The sequence below is a fragment of the Lethenteron reissneri genome, chromosome 64, assembly GCF_015708825.2.
Source record: "Lethenteron reissneri isolate LAM-NWPU_2019-01 chromosome 64, ASM1570882v1, whole genome shotgun sequence".
Lineage (NCBI taxonomy): Eukaryota > Metazoa > Chordata > Hyperoartia > Petromyzontiformes > Petromyzontidae > Lethenteron > Lethenteron reissneri.
In genome coordinates this window covers 9,398,763-9,426,752 of record NC_083842.1, presented here as the reverse complement: position 1 = coordinate 9,426,752, position 27,990 = coordinate 9,398,763, and the positions used below count along the sequence as shown (strand labels likewise).

At 47.1% G+C, this 27,990-nt stretch overlaps 1 protein-coding gene across 1 annotated transcript; it reads right to left on the bottom strand.

Annotated features, from left to right (window-relative positions):
• Positions 1-30: 30 nt before the first annotated feature.
• Positions 31-26,478, bottom strand: LOC133359012 (tumor necrosis factor receptor superfamily member 6-like). The gene is made up of 7 exons (XM_061577385.1): positions 26,141-26,478; positions 22,204-22,279; positions 20,934-21,068; positions 18,163-18,273; positions 4,542-4,655; positions 2,501-2,568; positions 31-216 (listed from the first exon to the last, which is right to left on the bottom strand). Exons 1-7 carry the CDS (start codon positions 26,207-26,209, stop codon positions 31-33), a joined length of 759 nt encoding a protein of 252 aa, XP_061433369.1. The 5' UTR covers positions 26,210-26,478.
• Between the last annotated feature and the right edge of the window lie 1,512 nt (positions 26,479-27,990).

Here is a 27,990-nt window from a genome sequence, read left to right as displayed (position 1 = left end):
CTACACGAAGGTTTTCCACGTTCCCCACATTCACCACCCAGAAGTGGCATCCTTCAGAGAAACTCTCAGTGGACAGCACCTGTGACCAGTATTTGAACCGATCTGGGTGATCAGGTTTATCTGGAGTTCTCTTGAGCCATTCCGCTGTCTTGCCATCATCTGAGATGTTAAGTTCTTTATGTGCCGTGTTCCGATTAAGAGTTGGGGAGCATTTAACTGCAAAGAAACCAGTGAAACATGTCAACAGACATTCACAACCAGAGTTCAGTTTATCGATCCAAGATATATAAGGCCTGGTTTTAAGTCAAACAAAATGAGATGGAAGCATGGATGATATTGTTAAATTATTGCAATTTAAACAATTACTTAATGTTTGTACTTAACAATACAATTACCTCAGTTTTTAGATTAAAAAAAACTATTATTTAATACTTATTTTAGCTGTAATGCATACTTAAACGATACCTAGCAGCAACATCTCTTTTAGTAGTGATATCCATGATTAACTAAGAAAAGTCCCACAGTGAGGCCCAGTTACTCATCAGATCCCACATACCGGCAGAGTCAAGTAGGGTCTGCAGCTGCGTTTGCTTGTTCTGTCCTGCAAGGATCATCTCTAGAAGCCCCTGGCACTCTTTCTCACCCTCATGAATAAAATAATTGAGTAAATAGCTTGCACGTGCTGAGATGTCAGTAATTTCATAAACATTCCAGTACACCCGTATGGGAATGTTGTATTTTTTATCCATCTCGTACAAGAAATAGAAGGTGTTTTCAGAGATGGATTTATACACTTCTGGCAGCAACTCATGGAACTGCCGCCAAACTTCAGCATTACTGGATTTCATTCTCTTCTCGATGAGCATTCGTGCTTCCTGTCCACACGGGAAAGAAGCCACAAGGGGAATTGTTTCATTATATTTCTATGGTTGTAGATTTTACTCTTGCATTATTTGACATCCTTCCTCCAGAGTTGCTAAAATAAGGAGTTAGATATTGGGTGCGTATTATTGCAACACTTACATTTCTGAAAAGGGATAAATGGCCCTGCCATTGCTATCTGGAATTTCCTCTAATGGTTTAGGACTACTAAGGCATTGAGCTTTATTTGTCTAGGATCCCACAATTGTTATAAAGGTGACAACTGACTTTCAAAAGGTATAATTTTACAGTTTCACTGCTTACTATACATCTTCCTTTGATAGTTTTCAGTTCTCCAGTGCCAATACTGTTTGAACGTATGTATCTTCAGCAATATGCATGCTTATAGTGGTTCTGATTAGAGCTAAGATATCCATCTTCTTGGTTCTTTCGGTAAAGTCACGTAGAAGGGAAGTAATAAAATAATATTTTATTACGTTTTATTTTTATTATTTTATTACTTCCCTTCTACGTGACTTTACCGAAAGAACCAAGAAGATGAATCCCTGCAGTCACGAAAGCTTTAAATCGAAATCTAAGATATCCAGTTATTTTGTGAAATATATTGTATTTGTTTCGGAGTACTCTGCCAGTTATTGGATTGATTATCTGTTGAATTGGCTTACTCAAATAAAAGTTGGAAACATCTCACCTCTGGTCCCATATTTGCTGTTGAATGGGAAGTGGCGTAGGAGCTTGTTGATGTACATTGCATCATCAGATGCGTCACAGAGTGGAGCTTGTATGGAAATTTACAGTAAGGGTGGAACATTGGTCTAACGGTCCATCCACATGTCAACGTTGGCTCAACATTGAATGTATACTGGGTTGTTATCTTTGGGAGGCATTAAGTGGGGCAGTTGCCAGTTTTAAATGGCGAGAGTAATTGACCACAACAACGTCGTCAATTACAAATTATAGTTAATGGATCAATTAAATCGATTCATCATTCCAGCTATAGCTGCGATTGAATGGGTGACATGGGAGGTTTTGGTCAATCGATTGTAAATAGATCATGCCGATTACTTTTATTGTATGAGTAAATGTAGTTTTTAAGACATTGGAAAATATATTGCGATTGGCAATACATTCCTATTGTGCTATTGGTTGAGGATGATCTGTATTCATAGCTTCAATGTCACAGCATCTCAAAGCAACTTAAAATGCAGTGAAATGCAAAACAGTGAAAATAGAGCAAAAGAGAGAGTAAGGAAAAGAGATATAAAATTATACAAAAGATCCATGGCAGAGAAACATGACAAACAGTGACCACAGCCAGTACAATCGGGCAACATTCAGACAACAGAGATTCCCAGCACCAGCAGAGTCCCAGGGAAGTCTTGAAAAACATGATGGGAAATACTTCGGCCAGCTTGGGCTAACCATTCTAAGACCCTACCAAATCACCACCACAAACCACAACCCACAACGCCACACCACCACACCAAAAGTAGGTGTAAGATAGTTCTGGGAGAGTCTACACACCACAATTAGACAGTGGAAGGCTCCACAAGAGTACATGAGTTCCTGTGATGCAATGTCATGGGAGCCAGGCCCCAGCAGACGCTGCTTGACTTACCTTAAGGACAGCCTTGGGCACTTCCAAAAGAAGAAGGGGCACAGTCTCTGTCACTTTGCCAGAATCATCTGTTCCCGTACAAGAAGATAACATGACACGTCAACTCAGTAGCATCTACTGAAAGCATTGCTAATGATGATCCTGGGAGCACAATGTATGCTGAATGCTGTTATGACTATGGTATTATGGGAGTGTGTCTAAAAGTGAACCAGCTCTGTTCGTAGTAAACTTCAAAACGTAGAGTAAAAACGATTGCAAGGCACGTGATCATAGTGACGGTACAGGTGTGAGATTATAGGATGGTGTTATCAGTCATTAGATGTCCACTGAAACAATTGTACAGCAATATTTTTTTTTATTAATTCATCTGTTGTGCATGATGCAATCTCTAATTAGCAACCAAATTTTCCGACTAAAACATACTGTTTCTGATATCTTGACTAACATTTATTTAAGTTAGATTTTGTGTTTAAATGCACCATTATTAGCAATGTGGAAAATCTCCAAGGTAATGTGTGTCAGCTGTTTCATGAAGATGGAATTCTGGTCCTAAATGTGAAGCAGATGTATGGATCCATATCAAATCTTTTTTGGATTAGATCGCATAAATATAAATGCGTCGTTATACCCGCCACCACCCGACACAGCCAATTAGTAAAGTTTGTTACGTAAACAAAACATGCCAATTCGTTACGAGTGCAGCACATCGGGGTGTTTTAGAGTAAATCCACAACATTTACAATCTGAGTACGACGTTTCGCCAATAATGGCAACTAGCTTCATCAGGTGACAGCCAGATTTGTGGAGATATCCTCCTGTTTCGTTCTTAAATAGAGAAATAGATTTGATGTCTTCACTTGGGAGCCCCTGGAATGCATATACATTATAATGGGTATCCATTGCTGGTTGGATTATTCATATGGTAATCAAGTACATTATGCATGCACATTGTTCTTGTACATCCTGATGTTTGTGTGCACGAAAATATCAGTAACTGTTATCTGCTCACAGGTAATCCCCATAGACTTATGGTGACCTGTATAGGCATGCAGTTAAACAGTGTATTACTTGGATGACAGGATCAATGCACATTAATATTGTAGAATAACACATTTTTTTTCGTACAGATGGAAGCTGATCAGCTAAATTTATGTCGAGGTTGCTGAACCAGTGAACGGTTGCTGGAAGAGCTTGATGATTATCTGAAATTCTACAAGTTAATTTTAAAAGCAGGTAGTGCCAGACTATGTGCTCCAAGGTTTGAGGTTGTGTCTGCTATCACACTGTGTGCTATTCTTAAATTTTCAGTGCATAATATAGCCACATCTGCAATGCGATGTTCTGATTCAGATAAATACAGCCCATTGTTTGTAGGGCAAATTGTATTTGATAGTTTCTTCCATGAACTCAGTGATTCTGTGCTGGTTAGGGACTTTTGCAGTGTTGTAGGTGACTCACTCCCGGGACTCAAGTTGAATGAGGGCACTTTGAGACCTTATGCTCGATCTCACAGTGGGTTCCAGGATCTTAATCTAGACTTTCTGAGGTTCTGAAGGTCCTAATGATTTGGTAAGTTTGGCGTGGGCATAAAGCATGTATAATTGTGGGGTGTTTTTGTGTCTTTGAAATATTTAAGTAGATGTTTGGTGACATTTTGTTGACGTTAGTTACGTTGAAGAGTAGTGTGCAGCACGAACAAAGAAAACATTTAAACAAATCAACACAATACAATTATTATATATACATAGTGGTGTCTATATTGAGATGCATCATATTCATAATTGCTGACTAGAAACTTAAGTGAATATTTTGCATTATCCAAATGCTGCGCATTAACATTGTAATAAGCAGGAGTACTGCAGAGTCTTATCTTGGACATTGCCCATTTTCCTTCAAGCTTTTTGTGATGCGCTTTGGAAAATCTTCCAATTAATCTACAGCCCTTATTAGTTGTCTCATGAATCACGGATGGGCCACTCATGAAGCATTGGTCTCATTATTAAACAATGCAAATTACATAAAATGATGTAATGTTTCTTACCAAAGGGATATAAGCATTTCTTCTTCCGATAAATCAATACGGCCACCACCACCACCACCACCACCACCAAAAGAATGAGGGTCCCAATTACAAAAGGAATTGTAATGTGTTTTTCTGCAGGTAGCAAATGGCAGAGGACAAACATTCAGCATTCATATTTATTGACATATACAATTCATTGCTAAGACTGATTATCACCCTCTGAAATAATGTTACATCAGTGCATAAACCAATTTACACTTGGGAGCATCCCCGAAACTTGGGGATGGTTTATACTTTCAGAGTCTCATCAGCAGTGTGGCCAATTCAACAAATTCCAGGCAGCGAGATGTTGTAGGCAAGAGCTTTCCACAAACATCGTGACGACTGGTCAGTGGCACACTAAATGTGCTTTGCTGTAGGGATCTGCTTAATAAAGTAAATTTGCACAATGAAGCCTGATGGATCAAAGTATATATTAATTTTAACATGCTGTGATGGGCAATAGGGGACAACATAGCAATATTCGTTGTTGTCCCGTGTATATATGCAACCCCTCTTCAGCAACCTCCACTAATCAAATTGGTACAATTTTGTAAAATAACATCCATAATCCATATGTATAAATGTATGTTGAAGTTCTTTCACACTGTACATACCCAACCGTGCTAATCGGAGTTGCGCGGGAAGGGCAACTAACTTAGCACAAAAAGCACTTCTAAAGAAATAAGTTTTCATTCTCGATCTAAACGTGCATAGATCCAGTGGCTTCCTAATATCGAAAGGAAGAGCGTTCCAGACGGCCACAGAAGTGCATCTGAAAATGCACAATGCAGTAACCATCTTTGTTCGATGGCTAGCCAAAAGTCACTGCGATGATGACCAGAGTTTGTGTGATGCTTTATGCTCCTTGAGATCAGCAAGGCATTGTGGTTCATTTGTGGCAAGCACTTTGCATGTAATAGTGCAATCTTATAATGTATTCGTTTGGCAACCGGAAGCCAATGCAGCTCAGCGAGCACCGGACGGACATGACGAGCACCGGACGGACATGATCAGATCTTGCATTAACCGTCACAACACATGCCAAAAAAATGTGTACATGCTGCAGCTTGGGAATGTTTTTGCGAGACGTTTCGTAGAGTAGTGAGTTGCAATAATCGAGCCCTGTCCATACTATGCAACACGCCACCATAATGGCTATGTCACAACTCAATATTGGTCGAATCTGTCGTAGAGCCCTGATATCAAAATTGCAGGACCTCATCCAGCAGTGGATTGACAACAGGGCTGTACATCTGTACTGTATATGAAAATGTTGGTTTCGTTTGTTGATTACACAATAAATATTTACGAAAACAGATTTTTACAATTGTGCACCGAGCTGCAAAAATATACAATGCAGATGAACGTGATTTTAACTCCAATGGGATCTTGGGAGTGGTGGCTTGCAGTGCAAAAAACACCGTATTTGATTTTTCAATTTCAGATGGTAAGGTCAAGTAATTTAATTAATAAGTATGTGGCCATAATATTCGGAATATTTTACCTGCGTTGAGCTGTTATGAGAAATTGCATGGATTTACTGGACTGCAAAAGACAAGTTGGAAGAGTAGCACCCTCAAACTATCCACCTGCAACCATTTGCGCATGGGGTATACATTTGTAGTGACTGGGAATGTCACTGTATGGAGCCGGGCCTGCAAGGCCACGGCGGACGATGCATCGTCATCGCATACACCCCAGACATGGGGTGTAGTACCAACCCTAGTGGGGGCTTGGGGGAGCGCTGGTTAGCGTGGTGGCACCACACGCAGCGTGCGGTGCGGGCTCCCGCTTGAAGGAGCGAGAGGATGTCAGCCCAGCATGGGTTACCTTGGGTGATGACACTCTGGCTGACCTGTGAACACATGACCGGACAATACCGGAGGGGGGCCCCAGGCGGAGGGGGCCAAAGGGTGGTCACGTGATCCGGGAAGAGATTTCTAGAGCCTTCAGGTAAGGGCGAGAAAGATCTCGAACGTGGGCGGGACCAGAGGCGGAGCCAGCCCCAGCTCGGGCAGATATAATGGGGTCCCTGAGACGGGCCCAGGGTTCTTCGTGTTGCAGTATTGCAAGATCCACGTCAAGCCTTGAAGAAGCCTCCAACCATGCGGTCCCGGACCAAGCTCGTGGTCCAGACCGGGATAGCATAGCACTCATGTGTTAATGTGTTAGCGTGGTTAGTCGGGTGGTCACCACCCTAGGTGTATGTTATGTTGGTACAAATAAACGTGTTGCTCCTAAGTCAGCAGCAGCGACTCAGTTGTACACACCACAACTGGTGGCGGAAGTGGCTAACTTGCTATTTTATAGCTAGCAGTAGATAGTCATATCCACACATCACATAGTTCGTACCAGGGCGTCAGACGATGACGACGAGGAGCTGATTCCGCCCACGGCCCCCGAGGAGGGAGCGGAGGTGCTGCCGGTGGAGCAGAGTGCTGTCAAGGCACGCGACACCTCGCCATCGATGGAGGCGCTCGTCAGAGACGCACATGTTTGTCTCGCAAAGCTTCTCCAGGCGGCGTCCACGATCCTCGCCGAGCTCAATTTGCATCGGGGTCGTGCGTGGGTACGGGGGGAGTCGGTACGCGTTCGTGACGCTCGCCCGCTCCGACCAAATCAGTGGTCGGAGCTGGCTCATCGGGTGGTAGCGGCAGCCGTGGGATCATCGGCCATGCTCGGATTTATTGAGGGGGTAAAGATTCGTAGGCTCGTTGACACCAGCACATCCTCGACCATCATTTATGAACTCATTTATCATTTTTTACCCCCCTGGTGTCGCGTTTCGGAGCCTGTGGATGCTCTGTGTTTTGCCGCCAACGGCGGATTGCTGGGCATTATCGGTCGGATAACAGCCGAATTGCATATCGCTGATGTTAAATTGTCGGGTCATGTTCTGGTTTCCACGGCCCTAGCCGTCCCCTGTTTGCTCGGGACCGATTTTCTAGGAAAAATTCCCCTGAAGATTTGTGTTGATCAGGGCTGTTTGGAACTGCCATCGGGACGACGTATGGTATTCCTTCCGTCTCCCACCCGTACGTGTGCCACTAACACCACAATGCAGGCACTTGCGTCCCAAACGGTGCGGATTCCGCCCAGCATGCAAATGTTAGTACCCCTCCAGTTGCGGAAACCGCTTGATTTGTGTACTGCGGGGGACCGTATCATGTTAGGGCCCTCTAATAAACTCGGTCGCGGGATGTCGCTTGTGGCGGCTCAGACGTTGGTGTCCCAGAACCAGGAACCTTTCATTCAGGTTCTTAATGCCGGGTCGGACACAACGGTTATTCAGGAGGGTACCATGCTAGCTCATGCGTCACCGGCGCGTCCGGAGAGGGACGTCGTCGGGAGTGTCAGGGTCAGTGTTCATGCCAACCCTGTGATGCGGATGAAAGTTGGATCGACAAACTTTGTGCTGAGTGTGGCAATTTGTCTGTGGGACAAATGGGGAAGCTGATAGCACTCTAACGTGAATTTTCTGATATTTTTTGTAAGAGTAAATTTGACATTGGCCGCATGTCTCTCTTGAGCCACCATATTGACTGAGTCCGGCCGAAAAGGAACATGTTCAGATGGCGGTTGATGAGATGATGGTCGCGGACATTATCTCACCATCCACCAGTTCTTGGGGTGCTCCGATTGTGCATGTCAAGAAGCACGACGGCAACTTGCGGTTTTGTGTTGATTTCCGCAAACTTTAAGGTTGCTGTCGCAGATGCATTAGCGGGGGCATGGTTCTTTTCTACCCTTGACCTTCTATCGGGGTTTTGGCAGCTGCCACTTGATGAGGCTTCAAAACCCAAGATGGCCTTTCGGATGCCGCAAGGGTTGTTTGAGTTTAACTGGCTCCCTATGGGGCTCCACTCTGCGCCAGCCACGTTCCAGCAGTTAATGGATCTGGTCTTAGCGGGCCTCCAGTGGGATTTGTGCCTGGTATACTTGGACGATGTTATCGTTTTTGGTTGTACGATGAACATGTGGATCGCCTGCGGGCTGTTTCCTTAAAATACATGTGGCCGACCTGAAATTTAAGCTGCAGAAATGTCACCTCCTCCAGAAATCAGTTCGATATCTGGGCCACACAGTTAGCGAAGCGGGTATCATAACAGACCCGGAGAAAACTGCGTGTGTCCGAACATGGCCGACCCCCACCTCGGCGAGGGAGGTGTGCAGTTTCATCGGCTTCGTGTCATACTATCGCCGTTTTGTCGCTGTTTTGTCACCGGGTTTGCGTCCATTACGAAACCTCTCCATGCCTTGACAACTAAGGGGCAAAAATTCCATTGGGGGGAGGATGAGGAGTACAAGACTACAGGCGACATAGCGCTGAGGGTCATCGGAACACACAAACCACGATCAGGTTACGATCCTATGGCAGGGTTACAATCACTGGGCGGAGATCCTGGGGCCTGCCCAGGACACGCTGGTGGGACTATGTGGCTCGGCTGGCCTGGGAATGCCTGGGAATTCCCCAGAAAGAGCTAGAGTCTGCCCTAATCAACATGCCGCGACCCTCACTAAGATAAGTGGATTGAGAAATGAAACAAACAGTTTGTGACTGTGGTGCGACATCTCAGACCGTGAAGGACTGCCTAATCAGATAATTCAATGGCAATCTGAAACAAATCCACGTGACTACTCCTGAAGTAGTCGAATGGATATGAAATCTCGACATAAATTTGTAATCTGTTGCAATCCCCAAAAATGCCATATAAAAGAAGACTGGTTTTATGAGACATCTTCTATAACAGAGAGCCAGAGTAATAGAGTTAACTTTATTTTGCTGGTGACGATACTCATTTGTGATGTTTAAGATGTTTGTTGGTGTGGTAACTCTCAGCCCAACGAGGAGCAGAGTATTCTGCAGTAAAGTACACTCGTGTGTTTCACAACTAGTGTGAGATCAGTCAGCACAACTCGGTGTCTTTATATCTAGAATTGCATGTGACAACGATGGCATGGTTCAGCTTGTGCAGTGGTAAAGCAACTCATGCCTCCAAAGAAGCACCATGCTGGCATGGCATGGCCCCCGCATGGCTCGGATGTGTAGAGGTGTAATTGTGCATGGCCACGGATGTTGAGGTGTAATTGTGCATGGCCACGGATGGCTAACAAACACAAGGGGCGGGGTTACGGCCGTACACAGGGGAGGTGCTCGCACCGACGTCCGCACCTGCATCCCCCACGGGCCCCTCCCGGGGGCCGAGCCCTATAAAAGGTGGTGAGCCGGAGGGCTCGAGGTCGGAGCTCAGCTTTAACCAGAGAAGAAGGAAGACCTGCTAGAATAGGCCCCAGAGCTCCCCTGGCTCGCTGTCCTTAAAGGGCCGACCAGGGCAAGCCGGTGGCGTGGCCCCGAGAGCCCAAACCGACGAGCAGGTCTGGAGACTCAGGGTGCCGGGATCCCAGCTTGACCAGGGCTGGGATAGATAGCCTCCCCTAGCTCCGTAGTGGAGGACTTGGGCATAGGTTAGCGGGGTTAGCTGTTGTGTATCCCTGTAGCCCAGTGACCCGTAATTACTGTGTATGCACAAGTTGGTGTAATAAACAAGTGTGCCTCCGATCCTGTCGTCAAGCCTCCTACATACTTACTACAGATGTACAAATATAAAACAGGTATAATACTAATGTGTAGTTTAAGCACATCTGCTCTCCAACTAGTGTTTGCGACTTTGTGGATAAGGTTTCATTTTTTCATCAACCTTCAATGGTTGGTTAGGTTTCGATCCACAGTATCCCCAATATATTTTGGGAGCAGCTGATTCTAGACTTCTTTGCTCTAAATACACATTTGGTTCAGTAATTACCAGCTAATTGTTCCAATGGAAAACAGTAGCCATGCTCTTGTATGGAGTGGCCAATGTCTGAAATAATCACGGTTTGGTCCTTGGTGAGGGAATAACCTGTTTTAGACTTGACACCTGTATAGCAAGGGAAGTATCACATGTATACATTTCTCTGATGTGTGTGGCATGTCACTTATGTAGTAGTTTAACGCGCGCCAAGGGGTGTAATTGTAAACACGTGCGTGCTGGGAACAGTGGGGTCGTACCGGGACAGGTTGGTGTTGCTGGGGGACAACGGAGGAGACGGAGACGGCCCGTTAGGCAATTATGGGATGCAGGGCAGTGATTGGCCGGTTGTTGTTGTCAAGGCCAAGGTGGCGCCAGTAAGTCTGGGTTCGGAGCAGGTACTGTGTATGCACAAGTTGGTGTAATAAACAAGTGTGCCTCCGATCCTGTCGTCAAGCCTCCTACATACTTACTACATCTGGCGTCAGAAGTAAAACGTTCAACGATGGACACACGAGGGACGACACGTACCAGGGAGTCGGAGATAGAAGACGCCACGGCCGAATCACCACCAGAGATGGCCGGGGTCGGATCGGAGCAGCCAGGGCCGAGTACGCCCGCGCTGCTACGACAGGAAGGAGGGGATGCGTCGGCCGAAGGACTCCGGCTGGCTCACTCCCGCCTGGCGGAGTTGCTCTACGCCGCGGCCGCCGCGTTGGAGGAGATCACGCGGCTGGGGGCTGGAGGGGCTGCGCGGGACGGCGACAGCAGCCGACGCGCGGCAACGTTTCCCGCCACCCCGACGCGGCTCGCGGTTAAATTTCCCGCCATCACTACAGTGCGAGCAGAGGGCGGGGCCGGCCCGCGTCAGGTGACTGCTGAGCGCCAAGCACAAGCCGTGACATCATCAACACCGGCCAGCACGTCAACATCAGAGCGACCGGCGATGCCATGCTCGCAGCCCGCCCACACTGTATCATCTGCTGGGAGCGACGGAGAGCGATCTGCAGCCACGGACGTCGCGTTACAGCAGCGTCTGCCGCCTCTCAAAGAATTCGTGGGCGCGGACGGAGACTGGGGCGGCTTCAAGAGGCGGTTCATCGCTCATCAAGAGATGGCGAACTGGTCGGACGCCGAGGCTCTACGCGCGCTGCCGGCGATGCTGGACAACGACGCCCTGGCTACCCTCACCTCGGCGCCTAAGGAAAAGCGCGCCACTCTGCACCTGGCGCTGCAGCTGCTGTCAGCCGTCTATGGGCCGCCTTCGGACTGCAGGCAGCTGTTCCACGATCGGCATCGGGGCGCCAACGAATCGCCCCTGGCCTTCCGGACGGCTCTCCTGGCCCTGGCGAAGGCTGCTTTTCCACGGATGGACGAGGAAGGAGTGGATGCCATGGTGGCTGAGAAGCTGCTGCTACTCGCTGATGAGCTGGACGTCAACGTCCTGGCTCAAGACGACGCAGAGATGTCGTCCCTGCTGGTCGCGCGCCACATCCACGGGGGCTTGCGGTCCCTACGTCGAAAGGCGGCCAAGGGGGCGGCCGGCCATGCCATGGCGGCCACCCCCCTCCCATCGGAGGAGGTCTGCGGGGTGGAGCGGCGAGGGGAATGGAGATCGGCGGCACCACAGGCTCGGAATGGACCGAGCCGCCAGGAGCAGCCCAGGCCATCTGGGGCGCTCACACGCTGCTACAACTGTGGCCTACAAGGCCACGTTGCGTCAGGATGCCGGGCTCCCTGTCAGCGCGGGGCGACACCTCGTCAGGACGCCACGCCGTCTCCTCCCAAGCTCCAGCAGAGAAATACGGCGAGTCGTGGCACCTCACACGTTTGGCCCATGCACACATCCGACACACACTCGCGCGCTCAACTAAACAGGGCTCGGAAATCGCCGTCCGTCGCGCGCGATTGTTCTGAAATGCGGCGAGCGCTCCAACCGGGTCAGTGGTCGGAGCTCGCCCATCGTGTCGTTGCTGCGTCGGCGGGATCATCGGTTGTGGTCGGTCATATTGATGGGGTAGAGGTGCGGATTTTAATTGACACAGGGGCATCGGCGACCATTATATCTGATTTGATTTATAACATCCTTCCCGTTCAAAGTCGTCCCTTGCTCCCTGTTGACGTGCCATGCTATGCTGCTAACGGGGGCTCGCTGGGCATTATTGGGCAAATCCGCGCCAAAATTTGCATTGGAGACATTAAATTATCCGGGCCTGTTTTGGTTTCCTCCTCACTCGCGGTTCCGTGCCTGTTGGGGACGGATTTCTTGGCCAAAATGCCCATCCGTATCCTGATTGACCAGGGGTGCATCGAGCTCCCATCGGGCCGACGTGTTACATTTTTGTCTTCCCCCACCACGGAGCGTCGGGCGTTTGCCACCGTGCAGGCGCTCGTGACAAAAACTGTGCGCGTACCTCCGGGGGCTCAGATGCTCGTCCCTCTTAGGTTGCGTCGGCCGTTTGCTGAAGGGGTTGCGGATCGGGGGGTCTTGTTGGGACCATCTCGAGCCGGGGTCAATGGACCCGATTTGCTAGCGGCTCAGACCATGGTGAGAGGGGATGGGGACCCCTTCATTGCAGTCCTTAATGTAGGATCGCGAACGGCCGTGGTTCCTCAAGGGACCGTGCTTGCACACGCAACGCCGGTGCCCTATGAGGAACCACTCGTGGGTCAGGTAACCACCGATCCTCCGTCGCGACCGCATTCGGACTGTGATGACGGATGGCTGGATGCGCTTTGCGCGGGATCAGTGGACCTGTCCGACTCGCAGCGCGCGCAGCTGCGAGTTCTCCTGAGCGAATTTGCTGACGTTTTTAGTCAACACAAATTTGATATTGGTTGTACTAAATTGCTGCGACACCATATTGACACGGGTGACAGCGCGCCAATCCGCCAAAATCCCTTTCGGTTGAGTCCCGCCGAAAAGGATCATGTCAAATCGGCTGTTGATGACATGCTAGCCGCCGATATCATTTCCCCTTCCAACAGCCCGTGGGGCGCGCCGATCGTTTTGGTGAAAAAACACGACGGCTCACTGCGGTTTTGTGTCGACTTTCGGCGTTTGAACAAAATTTCTGTGGCAGATGCGTACCCGCTTCCTCGAATGGATGAATCGCTCGATGCCTTGGCGGGGGCGCGATTCTTTTCCACCCTCGATTTACTATCTGGATTCTGGCAGCTTCCTCTGGATGACGAATCAAAACCTAAGACTGCTTTTCGTACACCGCAAGGTCTCTTCCAATTTAACCGGTTGCCGATGGGTTTACATTCTGCGCCGGCAACTTTTCAGCGGTTAATGGAACTGGTCTTGGCAGGCTTGCAATGGGATTCGTGTTTAATTTACTTGGACGATGTCATCGTCTTTAGCAAATCCTTCGAGGAACACCTCCAGAGGTTGCGTGCTGTTTTTCTCAAAATGCGGGCTGCCAATTTAAAATTTAAACCGCAGAAGTGCCATTTGCTCCGCGAATCGGTGCGGTATTTGGGTCACAATGTTGGGCGCTCGGGGATATCCACTGATCCCGCCAAAACGGAATGCGTCAGCTCCTGGCCGACTCCCACCTCGGTGGGAGAGGTCAGGAGTTTCATTGGGTTCGCGTCGTATTATCGACGGTTTGTGGCTGACTTCGCTACGATCGCGAAACCATTGCATGCCTTGACGTCCAAGGGAGTCAGGTTTCATTGGGGGCCGGAGGAGGAAGCTGCTTTTCGCGCCCTCCGGAATGCCCTGGTGGGGGCTCCGCCGTTGAATTACCCCGATTTCTCACAACCCTTCTTGCTCGATACAGATGCAAGTAACACGGGCATCGGGGGCGTGCTGTCCCAGCTCATTGGGGGCGTAGAGCATGTGGTGGCTTACGGTAGTCGGGTACTGTCTCCAGCCGAACAACGGTACTGCGTTACCCGTCGGGAATTATTGGCAATTGTTTATTTCATTCAGCAGTACCGCCCGTATCTGTACGGTCGGCGTTTCACCGTCCGTACAGATCATGCGGCCCTACAATACGCCCTGCGGGTTCAACAACCATCGGGCCAGTTATCTCGATGGTTGGAGATTCTCCAAGACTATGACTTTGTCACCACATATCGTAAGGGCGTCTGCCACACGAACGCTGACGCCCTGTCGCGGTTGCCACCCACTTCGGAGTGCGCTTGCCTCTTGGGTTCGGGGCGTTGTAGGCCCCCGAACGTCACCACCGATTCGGTCCTCGTGGCCGCCGCCGATGTGCCTTTGGCTTCGGGTCCTATCGAGCAAGAAGGGAGGGATTCGTTGCTGGGGTTGTCGGTCGCGGAATGGGGACGCCTCCAAATGGAGAACACCTCCCTCCTTCGCGCCGGGGGGGTTGGTCAGGGAGTGGCGAACGTTGACTCGTGGGGGTTGTTCCAGGGTCTTTTAATGCACTGGGACGGAAAAACCCGCCGCCAGCGGCTCGTGGTGCCTGCAGCATTAAGGGGTAAGGTGGTATGGGCTGTTCATGAGCGGCTTCTGCACTTGGGGGTTCACAAGACCTTTGCCACGCTCCAGCTCGATTTCTTCTGGCCGGGCATGGCAAAGGACGTGGGGGATCTCCTGGGGTCGTGCACGCAATGCGCGCAGCGGAAGCCACCTGCTAGGGGGTCCAACCCTCCGCTGCAGTCCATAAAGGTTTCCCGGGTTAACGAGCTCGTTGCTCTAGACATACTCGGCCCATTTCCCGCTACACCCAGGGGGAATAGGTATTTATTGACAGGGGTCGAGTACTTCACGAGATGGCCTATGGCCTGGCCCCTGGCCAACCAGTCGGCAGCAGCCATCGCGGAGGCCTTTGTCCAGGGCTATGTCCTCGACAAGGGTGCTCCGGAACGGCTGCTTACTGACCAGGGTAAGAATATTTCGGGAAAACTCCTCCGCGAGGTGTGCGACCTCTTGGGTACGGAGAAAATTCGGACCTCCCCGTATCACCCACAAACTGACGGGATGGTGGAACGGCTGCATCGGACCATCACGTCTATGCTGTCCCAGCAGGTGTCAGTATCCCAGACAGATTGGGACCTTCGCATAGCCGGTGTGTTGCAGGCCTACAGGATGGCTCCCCATGCGGCCACCGGATTTTCCCCTTTCTTTTTAATGTATGGACGCGAGGCTAACCCCCCTGTAACGACCCAGCTGAAGCTCTCGGCGCCCCAGGCGAAGTCTAACTTGTCCGAACACGTTAAATTTAACATCAGCAAATTGTCTGAGGCGCGGGAAGCGGCCGTGCAAAATTCTGAACTCCGCCAGAGGGCGAACGAGAGGCTTCGGCTGGGGCGGGTACATGTGTTCAAATGGAAACCAGGGGACAGGGCATGGTTGCACTGTCCCCAGGTGCCGCTGGCAACCTCGTCAAAATTGGTACGGCCGTGGCGGGGGCCAGTGGAGGTCGTACAGGTCTTGCGGCCGCAATGTGTTCGCGTCAAATGGGGGAGGCGTCGGTGGTACGTGCACCCCTCAAGGTTGAAACCGTTCATCGTGCCGCCCCGTGGTTCACACACACACACGCATGGCCAAACGTGTGAGGGTTCCGCCGACTCCCCGACGTCGCTGCTCTCGCCTAACCTGACATCAACTGTTCCGTCTCCAGGTGCAACAGGAGTGACGGGTCCACGCCCGCCAACCCCTCCCGGAGGGGTCGGGGGTCACTCGGCAGCGACGCCAGACTCTCTTGCACCCGGATCGTCAACAACCGCCACTGAGCGTGCCGGGACGGGCCCTTGTGACGGGCCCGCCGCGAGAACGCGCGCCAAAACGCGCAGACTATTGTGAGGTCGGCCGTTGGGGGGCCTTGCGGACAGTGGGGGGGGTGGCGTCCGGAGTGCGTGTATATATGTCGGTTTTGGGGTATTTATTCGGGGGGGTGCGTCGGGTTATTTTTTTCTCTTCCTGTTGTTGTTCTTGTTATGGTTCTCTTTGTTCTTGTTAAAATTACGCGAGGCACACACACGGTTTTCGGGTGAGATGCACCTTTATTCTAAATTTTTTGCAGCCGGGGACGGCTGCGAGCTGTACAGGGGGGGGTGATGTAGAGGTGTAATTGTGCATGGCCACGGATGTTGAGGTGTAATTGTGCATGGCCACGGATGGCTAACAAACACAAGGGGCGGGGTTACGGCCGTACACAGGGGAGGTGCTCGCACCGACGTCCGCACCTGCATCCCCCACGGGCCCCTCCCGGGGGCCGAGCCCTATAAAAGGTGGTGAGCCGGAGGGCTCGAGGTCGGAGCTCAGCTTTAACCAGAGAAGAAGGAAGACCTGCTAGAATAGGCCCCAGAGCTCCCCTGGCTCGCTGTCCTTATAAGGGCCGACCAGGGCAAGCCGGTGGCGTGGCCCCGAGAGCCCAGACCGACGAGCAGGTCTGGAGACTCAGGGTGCCGGGATCCCAGCTTGACCAGGGCTGGGATAGATAGCCTCCCCTAGCTCCGTAGTGGAGGACTTGGGCATAGGTTAGCGGGGTTAGCTGTTGTGTATCCCTGTAGCCCAGTGACCCGTAATTACTGTGTATGCACAAGTTGGTGTAATAAACAAGTGTGCCTCCGATCCTGTCGTCAAGCCTCCTACATACTTACTACAGATGTACAAATATAAAACAGGTATAATACTAATGTGTAGTTTAAGCACATCTGCTCTCCAACTAGTGTTTGCGACTTTGTGGATAAGGTTTCATTTTTTCATCAACCTTCAATGGTTGGTTAGGTTTCGATCCACAGTATCCCCAATATATTTTGGGAGCAGCTGATTCTAGACTTCTTTGCTCTAAATACACATTTGGTTCAGTAATTACCAGCTAATTGTTCCAATGGAAAACAGTAGCCATGCTCTTGTATGGAGTGGCCAATGTCTGAAATAATCACGGTTTGGTCCTTGGTGAGGGAATAACCTGTTTTAGACTTGACACCTGTATAGCAAGGGAAGTATCACATGTATACATTTCTCTGATGTGTGTGGCATGTCACTTATGTAGTAGTTTAACGCGCGCCAAGGGGTGTAATTGTAAACACGTGCGTGCTGGGAACAGTGGGGTCGTACCGGGACAGGTTGGTGTTGCTGAGGGACAACGGAGGAGACGGAGACGGCCCGTTAGGCAATTATGGGATGCAGGGCAGTGATTGGCCGGTTGTTGTTGTCAAGGCCAAGGTGGCGCCAGTAAGTCTGGGTTCGGAGCAGGTGGCGGCGGGGGCCACGGGCGCGGGGCGTCGGGAGGGACGCTGGTTAATTGATTGGAAATTAATGAGGAGGGGGATAAATAGGGGAGCGTCAGAGTGAGACGGGGAGTTGTGCTGGGAGCTGGACGGAGACGGTCGGAGCAGAAGAAGAAGTGTAGAGTAGCAGTGGAGTAGAAGAAGAAGTGTAGAGTAGCAGTGGAGTGGAAGAAGAAGTATAGGGTAGCAGTAGAGACGGAGAAGTTGAACGAGAGAGATAGTCGGAGTGAGATGGTGAAGCCGAGAGAGAGTGACGGCTGGAGTGGGACGGAGAAGCAGAGAGGGGAGTCGGGAGGGACAGAGAGGGAGAGGGAGGAACAGAGTGAGCGCGGCGAGCGAGCGGAGAACGCGCTGGAGAATGGTGGTGAAATGTGCTGTGTTGGATAAAATAAAATGACGATAGAAAAGGAAGAAGTTGTCTGCGTATGGTACTTAAAAAAATACTCAGAACAGCAATATTGACAAGATTTGAATCACGTCCAAGATGTGCAAATCCTTTACGAATTGAAAGTTGGTGCATTTCATAATAACTTTGCCTCTTACTTGCATATGTTGGTAACAGAGGCTTTAGAGATAAAGAAGACATTTCTCACCTGTGTTTGATGTAACTTCACAAGGCTGTGAAGGATCAGGCCGACTGTATCCATCCTTACACTGACACACAGTGTTACTAGTGACAGTACAGTCTTGTTGAAAATCTTCATCTGCACGACAGAGAACAAAAGGAAACTTAGTTTCATTTCAATACTGCATTGATTGTTTGATATACAAACCATTTTGATCATGTGAATGTTGTGAGTTTACTCTCCAACATACTGGTGCGGGCATGTTTTGTTACCATGAGAAACCTTCATAATTGGCTATGTCGGTTGGTGGTGGGTTTAACGACATATTTATATTGACGCAATCTAACCCAAAAACCTCTATTATTGATGTTGGTCTTGGTAATATATGTCCGAAGTAACTATTGTTCAAAAACTGTGATCATAACTTTAGCATACTCCACATACAAATGGCAATATGATACACACAAATTATCTGTGATGGCTGTGGAGATCATGATAATTGAAAAACTAATCGAAAAGTGAGTCACATTTACCAGTAGCATGGCATTCGAGAATGCATGCCGCAACGCAGGTCAACCCAGACAATTGTTGGAATTATAACCGAGGCGACATGAGGTCAGTTTATCTCATCTCGTCTCACCTGTGGAGGTTCATCAGAGATGAGATGAGGGACTCATGCGATGGCAGTTTAAGAAGTCATAGATGTTGGCCTTTCCTCTTTAATGCTGCATAGTACTCAATTTGTATCACCTGGCGATGTGTGTGTGAGAAAAAAAGACTAGAAACATAATTTATTCGGGCGACATTGCCCTGTAATCTGCCAGTATTGGAGTTAGTGGCTTAGTGGATGTTGCCATGGACCATATTGACTGTAATTGTGGACATTTTAGGCGAGTTGTAAATAACCAGGATATATTAATCTCAACTCTTAAATATGAATTGCTAGATCTTCCAGTGATGTCATCTCTGCATATGATTTCACTCTCCCCAGGTTCATGTGCATTGATTAATCCTCTTTTTTACGGTTTCATTTCAGATTTTAGTATTCTAATAGTATGTAATTTTCTTCTTAGACCATCTTATATTCCCGACTTATTATACATTTCCACGTTTGTCTATGGTGCCTTTTCAACTTCTGCAACTTCTTGAGCCAATTGATGTGAAACCCAACCCGCAATCTTGTCCTCACCCTCCTGACTGCGGTCTGCTGGCCCGCAGTGCGACCGGGGAGTACAGGTTCAAACTGTCTGTGCCATCTTCTTCTTCCGAGCAACTCAATATCGTGATAGTCATATTCTTTAAGTTACCATACACAGCAGGCGTTACCAAAAAATTGCCAAAATCTTAAACAAACACAAGATCCAAGTCCGATTCATTACAGTACATAAAATCTGTGATCTAATCCTATCTGTAAATTATGCCATTCCTGACGTGCAATACCCTGGTGTCTACGAACTAAGTTGCATCTGGGTACTATTACATTGGGGAAACGAAATGGCAGAACTAATACCTCCGCCGTTGTTGATCATTGCTATAACACTGTGGGCTCTCATGATATTGTTTTTTCCGAGACCAAGGTACTCTGAAAACCGTCTGGCTACCATCGAAGGTTTGTTCATGAAGCCACCCAGATATACAAACATAGACATAACTTCAAACGAGAAGATGAATACAAATTGAGCAATCATTGGAAAGATGTTATTAACCAAGTAAAAATGTAACTGTTCATAGTTGTCCCATCTTATTTATCAGGTACTAGTCTATTTTACCGAGTTAATTGCATCCCCAGCGTTTAGCAGTGCTGCTATTTTGCTTTAAGTGCCCTCATCGGTTTTGGCTGAAGTCGTTGTTGCTGCTTCACCCCCCCCCCCCCCCCGCGCATCTCCAGCTCCCTCAGCCTCTCGCTTCTAGATCCGCCAACTTCCCCCCCCCGCCCAGTCTCACGTTCCCAGTCCCTAACGTCCACGCAACGCCCCCCCCCTTCTCTCCCTATCCCCCCTCCCTCCCTCTCTGACGTATATAACCTCCTTAACCCCGGCATCTCTCCCACTTCAGTTAAAAACTAAATTTACTGTGGTTTTCACACCTGATGATGATTGCTTGTGTTGCTACCGAAACGTCATGATTTTATTTACTTTTATTTATTCATATTTTTTACCAACGTGACTTTACCGAAAAAAACAAAGAGTATGGATCCTTGCAGTCACGAAAACTACAAATCTAGAATTATTTAAGTTATTTAAGTTATTTAAGATGGAGGCCCTTTCTCATGAATGAAGAAAGACGATCGTCATATGTAGCAACAAGATGGATAGCAGCCTGCTCAAGTTGAGATAAAGGAAGATCAGCTCGAGGATTGGGGCCCACTGTCTGCCCTTGCATTCAAGCACCGACCCCAGCCTCTTTTGGAGTAAAGCGCGTCCCTCTTGGAGTGCTGTGACCCCATGAAAAAACCTGAAAATGATTTTTCTCAGCCCACCTTTCTCGTCATGGATCGACCCTCGTCATGTATGGTACGTCCACAGATGGAATGTTAAGTGCAGCCTATGAAGCAACATGCTTTCAACCAATCTCGGATTGCATAGACCTTTATCCTCTTTTTAAAATATATCATACACCACGACCAGTTTCTAACCAATTGCAAGGTGATATAACGAACTTTCTAATCCATTTAGTTACTTGACCTGTTTGTTTATTTCACTGAGAGTGACTTGTTAACCTTTGTTGCATGCATCTCTACACTCAAATAACACCTACTGTATATACACACATGAAACCTACTGATGTGGAACTCTTACAGAGAAGATTGCAGGTGCTGCACTTTTTGCATTGAAGATCACGGTTTGCAACGTCCATGTAGTCCTTCCCTGATATGCAAGATGTGCATACAGATTGGTCGCCATTGTTAAAGCAGTCATAAAGCCACCTGCTTCCTGTAAAATGGACAAGTTCAAATAATCATGTTGTCAGAAAATTACTTTTGTTTGATTAAATATTACATTTCAATCCTTTTACTTCAAACACGTTATTCAATGTGGATGCATTTCTAATTGATGACGTTATTTATACAAAGCATAATATGAATTCCAAAACATCAATTTATGATGCCTTTTAATGGTACTCTCTGGCCTGCTGTAATACATATCACAAGATCATTAGTTTGAGCAATGAACAACGATATTTCAGAATGTTTTTGCTTTTTACCAGGTAAGGTCCACTGAGCTATATAGCTCTTTTTCAGACGCGACCTGGCCACAAATGATAGCTTATCATATGAAAATGTTTCGCAGCCAATTATTCGAAATGGTCATTGACACACAGCTGAGTACTGACCAGTTGATTAAATATAACCTAGCCCACTGGTGATGGTGATCAACTTTAGCCTTCCCAGGTATATTATAGAAATGCTATGTTGCAATTGTAGTGACATATAATGGGTCACGACGGCACCTGGCGCCAGTTACTGATAGAGAGAACTGGGAGTGAGTAGCCCTCTCTGACAGCAGGGTGTGCTATGTAATGGAAAAGGGTCTCCAAAGGGCATGGTTCTGGTGGCTGGCAGAGAGAGGGCATCTGATGACATAGCAGCCCGATTGGCTGGCAAGGGCACGTGACCGGACAGGGTAAGAAAGTGGGCCAAAGGTGACAGAAGGGACACGTGGTGTATGGCCCAGATTCTTCTGGTGAGTTCCAGAAGGGGGCGTGGCCAAGGGCGGAGCCAGGCCACGCTGGGGGACATAAAAGGGAGGTCCCGGGGTCCCATCACGGCTGTCTGCTGAAATGGAACCCGCCGTGCTACGTCTTCTCCTCGATCTCCGGTGGTTACGTTTACGTTTACATAGTTACCCCGTTGTGGTTGTAGAATAAACGTGTTGCCTCCTGAGTTAAGTGTGTCTCTCGGTGAACCCACTACACAAGCATTGCCTTAATTTTATTATTTGTAGAAACAATCATCAATCGCGTATATTGTCTACATGAAAACTACACGTTATACAAATTAATGGTTGACCACTTATAGAGCAGTAGATGCATTGCCCGTCACAATATGTTACTGCTTTGATCAGTTACCTGGAAGACAGAGGTGGCAGCAAAACCCGTTCGCCGCTCTGTATTGTCCTTTATCTTCACATTCATTATGCTCAGCCTTAACATGAAATTAAAGTAGAACAAGAGTCAGGGCACAGCTAAATGTATGCAACAATTCAATATATTTTTGTCTTGCCTCTTAAGCCTTGTTTCCACTCTAAATGTACTGTTTGCTTCGCACTGTGTATCGTTTGTACTGTCTGTTTTATGTATAGTGCCTTGATTGTACTGTCTTGTCTGTTCTGTATGCCTACATTTTCCAGTCTCATTTCGTTATATTACCCTAAAGGAAAAACGAATAGAAGAATGTATTACTTAAATAATAAAAATATTCAACTTGAAAAATAAATGTTAAACGTAAGAATTGAAAAAAAACTACTTATTGTTAATACTTACTCTTGACCATCAAACCCATAATTATTTGGGCTCTGTCCAGTTAACGTTGAAATCGAGAATAAGAGCATTTTATTAATGTAGGAATGACGTAATTCCCCTCTCCTGATGCCGAGGGGAGATTCGGTGAGGTTCGGGACTCTTGACACGTGCAGGTGCTACGACTGTGCTGGATAGCCAGTCCAGATCGCCCTATATCAGTGTTCTTCATTGGAAGGCCCGCGGGCCACGAGTGGCCCCTGGTGGCCTTTAGTGGGGCTCCTGATGTGCGGCCTCCGACAATACACATTTGTAATAAGTATAACCCGTAAAAACAAAGTTTTTCACTATAAATCCTTTATATGCGTGGCGGCTAGAGTCCTCTCGTCCTCTGGCTTGAGATGGCTGCCACCTATGGGTCAGATGATTGTCTGCCAGTATTAAGCAATTGGTAATTAAATATTTAATTTGTTTTCCCTAAACAGTGTAAAATTTTGGAAAAAAAAATTCACGAACATTCATTGTCTCGCACAACGAGTCTGTGTGCAAAATGTCAGCTCGATTGGATCACGGGAAGTGGATTAAAAAACGACCGAAAGATTTGCACGGTCGTAAGCAAGCAAGCAAGCACGCAAGCAAGCAAGCGAACTTAATATAAATGATTTAAAAACACTCCCCTATCATAGTGCTGTCAAACCCAATGGTTTAAAATGTGTGGCGGCTCTCACACTGATGATGTCTTATTGGCGAAAGTGGCCCCTCTCTGAAAATTAGTGAAGAACACTACCTAAGAAACTGGCTGATGAAGGAGGAGTTCCAGTTAGGTACAAAATTGGCAGGTCCATTCTCACAGTATTCTACACCTGAGAATAAGAAGGGCCTTATCAAAAACTTTACTCAGTAGTTGGCTCTATTAGGTACACATAGGATGAATGATTGATGATCGGTTGTTGGGGACCAACTGTTTACTGACCTCAACTATGTTAATGATGCAGTTCCTTTTAACAGAGCACCCAGCATCACAGCCCATGGCACCGACAGGATTTGACCAAGCAAATATTACTATGGGCCTTCAAACTTCCTGGACAAAAGCTAAACTTCAGATCATGGGTTTAACACGTAGGCTTTCGCGACCAATATCATCCATAATACAGGTTTTTTTGGGTTAGTTGGTTGTCACTGTCGCCTGATGAAGCTAGTTGTAATTACTGGCGAAACGTCGTTCTAAGATTGTAAATGTTGTGGCTTGGCTCTCCAACGCACTGTACTAGGGTGTGCTGTACTAGGGACGAATTGGCACATTCTGTTTACGTGACAACCCTCAGTAATTGGCTGTGTTGGGTGGTGGCGGGTTTAACGACACATTTACGTGATCTAACCCAAAACACCTCTACTATGAATGATATTGATCACGAAAGCCTACGTGGTAAACTGTACCCTGTGAACTCAACTGAGTGGGGTTTGATTACATTATCAATATCCAATCAGCAAAGAGCTTGGGGAGTCTCCCTCTCGGGCCCACCATTGCTCGAGGTCCTCGTGTTGATACAATTGGATAGTTTTTTTTGCAGTGATTAAAATATTTTATTACCCCCACATTAATTCATCCAAATGTCCATTTAGTGCAGGAGTCGGCAACCTGCGGCTCCGGGCCCACATGCGGCTCTTTGGCTTCTCTCTTGCATCTCTTTGGCTGCCCCCTCGCGTAAATCTTAAACATTATTTAATGGTAAGATAATTAGCGATATATTAAATACGTCAGGGAATGCGTCACTATAGAATGTCTTGGTGACGACAAAATGTACAGTATTGTTAAAGAATATCTAAAGGGGACAAATACTAAATAGACGCAGTTTATTCCATCACATATTTTGTTTGTCAGAATGTGTCACCTGCTATGTTTGTGTACAAGTAGCTCTGCGTGTGATGCGGCTCTCGAACTATTTTGGTCAAAGACAACAACCAAAAGAATGGCTCTTCTTAATTGAAAAGTTGTTTACCCCTGGTCGAATGCGAGTTGCCTTACTTGTTGTTTTGCCTCACGGCAGATGGGGGGGGGGGGGGCGTATGTAGACAGGAATTTCCTGTTTTTGATGCTAATTTTGGTCACGTGACCAGGAAGTTGCGATTTAAGATTCCCGCTCAACCACGCGGGCGTCGGCCATTACACACATAATTCAAGATGGCGGCACACATCGCGTCCCAGTGAAGCCAGCCGCAATTGTCCATTTTGGGACTTTAAGAAGCGTTGTCTTTTTATCTCGTTAAACTCAATAAATGACGTTTGAAGTCGGACGTTCATCCTGGCTCCGAGGGTTTATTGGACGCGAGGTTAACTCCTCGGATAGCGGTGCAACGCTGCACACAGCGAGGCCGAGACAATTGTCAAAAAGTACAACATAAATCCCTCTCTTTGGAAACGAAAATGCAGATCGTGAGGAGGGTAGAGGCCGGAGAGATGACATTGAAGTGGCACATTCGTTATGGCTAGCGCAGTCCACCTTAAAGATAATTTTAAAACCAATAAGACAAAGTATAGGCGACTGTGCAGCCATGTTATCCTATTGTACTGCCTTCTATGAAGTCTTGGAACGCATCCCAATGCGTCCTTTGTTATATATACCTCTGGTAACAAAGTTTCTGTTAACGAAGTGACGTCATGGAACGCATTTTCTTCATTTACCGAGGTATTAGTCTATGTTGATTATTATTTGACGTTTTCTAAGCCGCACCAGTTTCAACAAAGGGCTTCAGAGCGCAACAGAAAAATATATACTATGAGACCTCCTTTACCAATGGCAAAATATAGTAGTAGGTTTTTACCCTTTAAATTGGTACAAAACTGACACCTTTATACAAGGCATCATGTTTGCAATAACCACAACACAAGTAGTCAAAATGCAAACAAAAAGAAACAACTCTGATGATGATAATGATATGCACTGTCCTTGAAGTTGATTGGTCCACACCCGAGACAGCTTACCTTAGAGCCTAGTCTCCATTGGTGTTGGACCAGATGACACCAAAGGTACGCCTTTTGGTGTTATCCCAAGTTTTATGTTTTACACTGCAGTGTGATGGTCGTGGAGCCCCAAAGGTTAGGACGACATATTAAGAGTATTCATATGTACAGGGAAAGCGAGGTGTAATGCAATTATACACAATAGTGAAGATAGAAATATTTAGTTCTTAAATAGTTAAAACATCTGAAACATTAACGGCAAGAAACAGGCTAGCCGAAATTGAAGGAGCATCCAACGAGAATGAAAAACCTCACATCGTGTATTTTTTATATTTATATAAGTGGCAACCTCCCATTGTCTGAGCGCCACTGAAAAGCAACAGAGAAAATCACGGGCAGTTGAGAGAGAAAAGACCATTTGGGCAGCAGAAGGGAAATAGCGACACTTGCCATCGGATTTATGTCAATGGTAATCGGAAGCTTGGGGAGATGATGGGAGGCAATGTTTGATAACAAAAGAGATTAGGAGCAACTGAGGAGCAGAAAGCGTCTCCTCAGTGGGTATAAACTGTATTACACACTTACCATTGAGATGAACTTTAAAAAGATGATGCCAGAGATCAGCCCCAATGCTGCCAGTTGTTTTGGCTGCATCGTTACAAACTTGGTATCAAAATGGTGGAGCACGAAGCTTACGATGAATATCGCTGTTATGTAGCTTTGCTTTAGAGATACTTCCCTGTAAAATCATGCAAATACGCCTTGTGGCACTTGAACATTTCTACAGAAGAAACCCCAGCTGGATCACCAGTGGCAATGAGTGTAAAACACTTAACTATTAAACACTGTTAATGTCTCTCAAACATCCATGTAGACTAAGATGAATGTACCGTGCCAGTTTCTACACTAACGACACCCAGCAATCTCGTGACACGACGACCGCAATTCCTTTACAAGTTCCTCATTCCGTGCTTTTCATTGTCGCCTCAGAGAAGTGGTCAAACTGGAAACACTGTGCCGAGTAGTGGTCCAGATGTCTTGTGATCACCATTTAATGATCTACTAAATTGTCATATTTTTGTCAATAAGCTGTATTTGAAGCAGAAAAGAACATGCAAGGGAAACACATTGTAGGGGTAAATTAATTGGAGCGTCACAAGACATCTGAACCACCAGTAAATTACTGTATTTGGAATAAGAATGTGAGCTGCATACCTTGCAGGTCTTGCATGAGTTCCCTTTAAAAAAAAATCAAACAGTATACATAACAAACAAAATAACACTGTGGTCTTACAAGAAAATACAGTGTCAGTAAAATAGGTGACGTTTAGGGCAATGACCCTTCTTCAGAGCGGCCAGAGAGATAGAAGGGTTGAGAGCTGGAGACTGACAAATAATATTTGGCAAATGTTTTAACTTGGCATATGAAAACTGAACAGGGGAACTCTTATCCACGGCGCTTTAACCCTCGACTCCGACTATCCATGCCCCCTTTCCTCCATTTTATCCGCGATGTATGAGGCATCACCCTCTTATCGGCAAACATCTTTCGTGACAACATGCGCAGCAATCAAAGCAAATGCGCAGACGACACTTGCTTTTATAAGAAGACAAGTCGGACGGATACACGCACAGAAATAAGAAGAGACACCAACAAGAAGACACAGACAGTTAGACACACAGACGCAGAGCCAGAGAGACACTGGGACACATCGAGACACTTATAAAGTAATGTACAGTATTAGTATTATTATTCCGGTATTGCTACAGCTGGATGGTGCCATTGTGTATTGGTTACAGCACTTGTAATCCAGTGGTCACTGGTTCGATCTCCCAGGCACGATAGGTGAGAAAATGGGAAAGTTTGTTAAATTCCCCCACCTATCATCCCAGCAGTGTAAATGGGTACACAACAGTACGTCTGTTGGCAGGTCCTGTGGGAATCATAAATCGTGGGTACTCACACCTTTTCCAATAACACTTGTCCAGCGTGGAAGATTAGATCAAATTCCCTCTAAAGGGGCTCTTCCAGCAGCAGTGGCATGCGCAAGAAATTGCAGGGCTGCACCTTTACCCTTTATTCTTACAGCGCTATGAACGTCCTTGCAGAAAGCTCTGACTATATTGACCAGAAGCTATGGCGAGATGTAAATCGACACACGTGTTCTCTTTGGTCGTGAATTTGCACATTATGTGAAAAGTAGCCATTGTGTCATGTGTGATCCACATAATTTGGTCCAAATTTATTTATTTTTACATGAACATTTCTGTTTAAATTAGTTCAACGGTTTTACTTAACTTGATTCCTCTGTTTGTCGTGGTCAAATCTTGTAATCAAAATTTCGCCCACTTCCCGTTGTCCAATCAATTCCACATTTTGCACACGTACTCACATCCGGTGACAATGCATGCCTGTATCAAAGTCGGCATCAGTT

What these genes read in the sequence shown, in the direction of transcription:
- LOC133359012 (XM_061577385.1), bottom strand. Translation starts at nt 26,209, where the DNA reads ATGCAGCCAAAACAACTGGCAGCATTGGGGCTGATCTCTGGCATCATC. An exon ending in CTGCCACCTCTGTCTTCCAG is followed by an intron (nt 21,069 to 22,203) that starts GTAACTGATCAA and finishes TCCATTTTACAG; the next exon opens with GAAGCAGGTGGCTTTATGAC. An exon ending in TGAAGTTACATCAAACACAG is followed by an intron (nt 4,656 to 18,162) that starts GTGAGAAATGTC and finishes TGCTACCTGCAG; the next exon opens with AAAAACACATTACAATTCCT.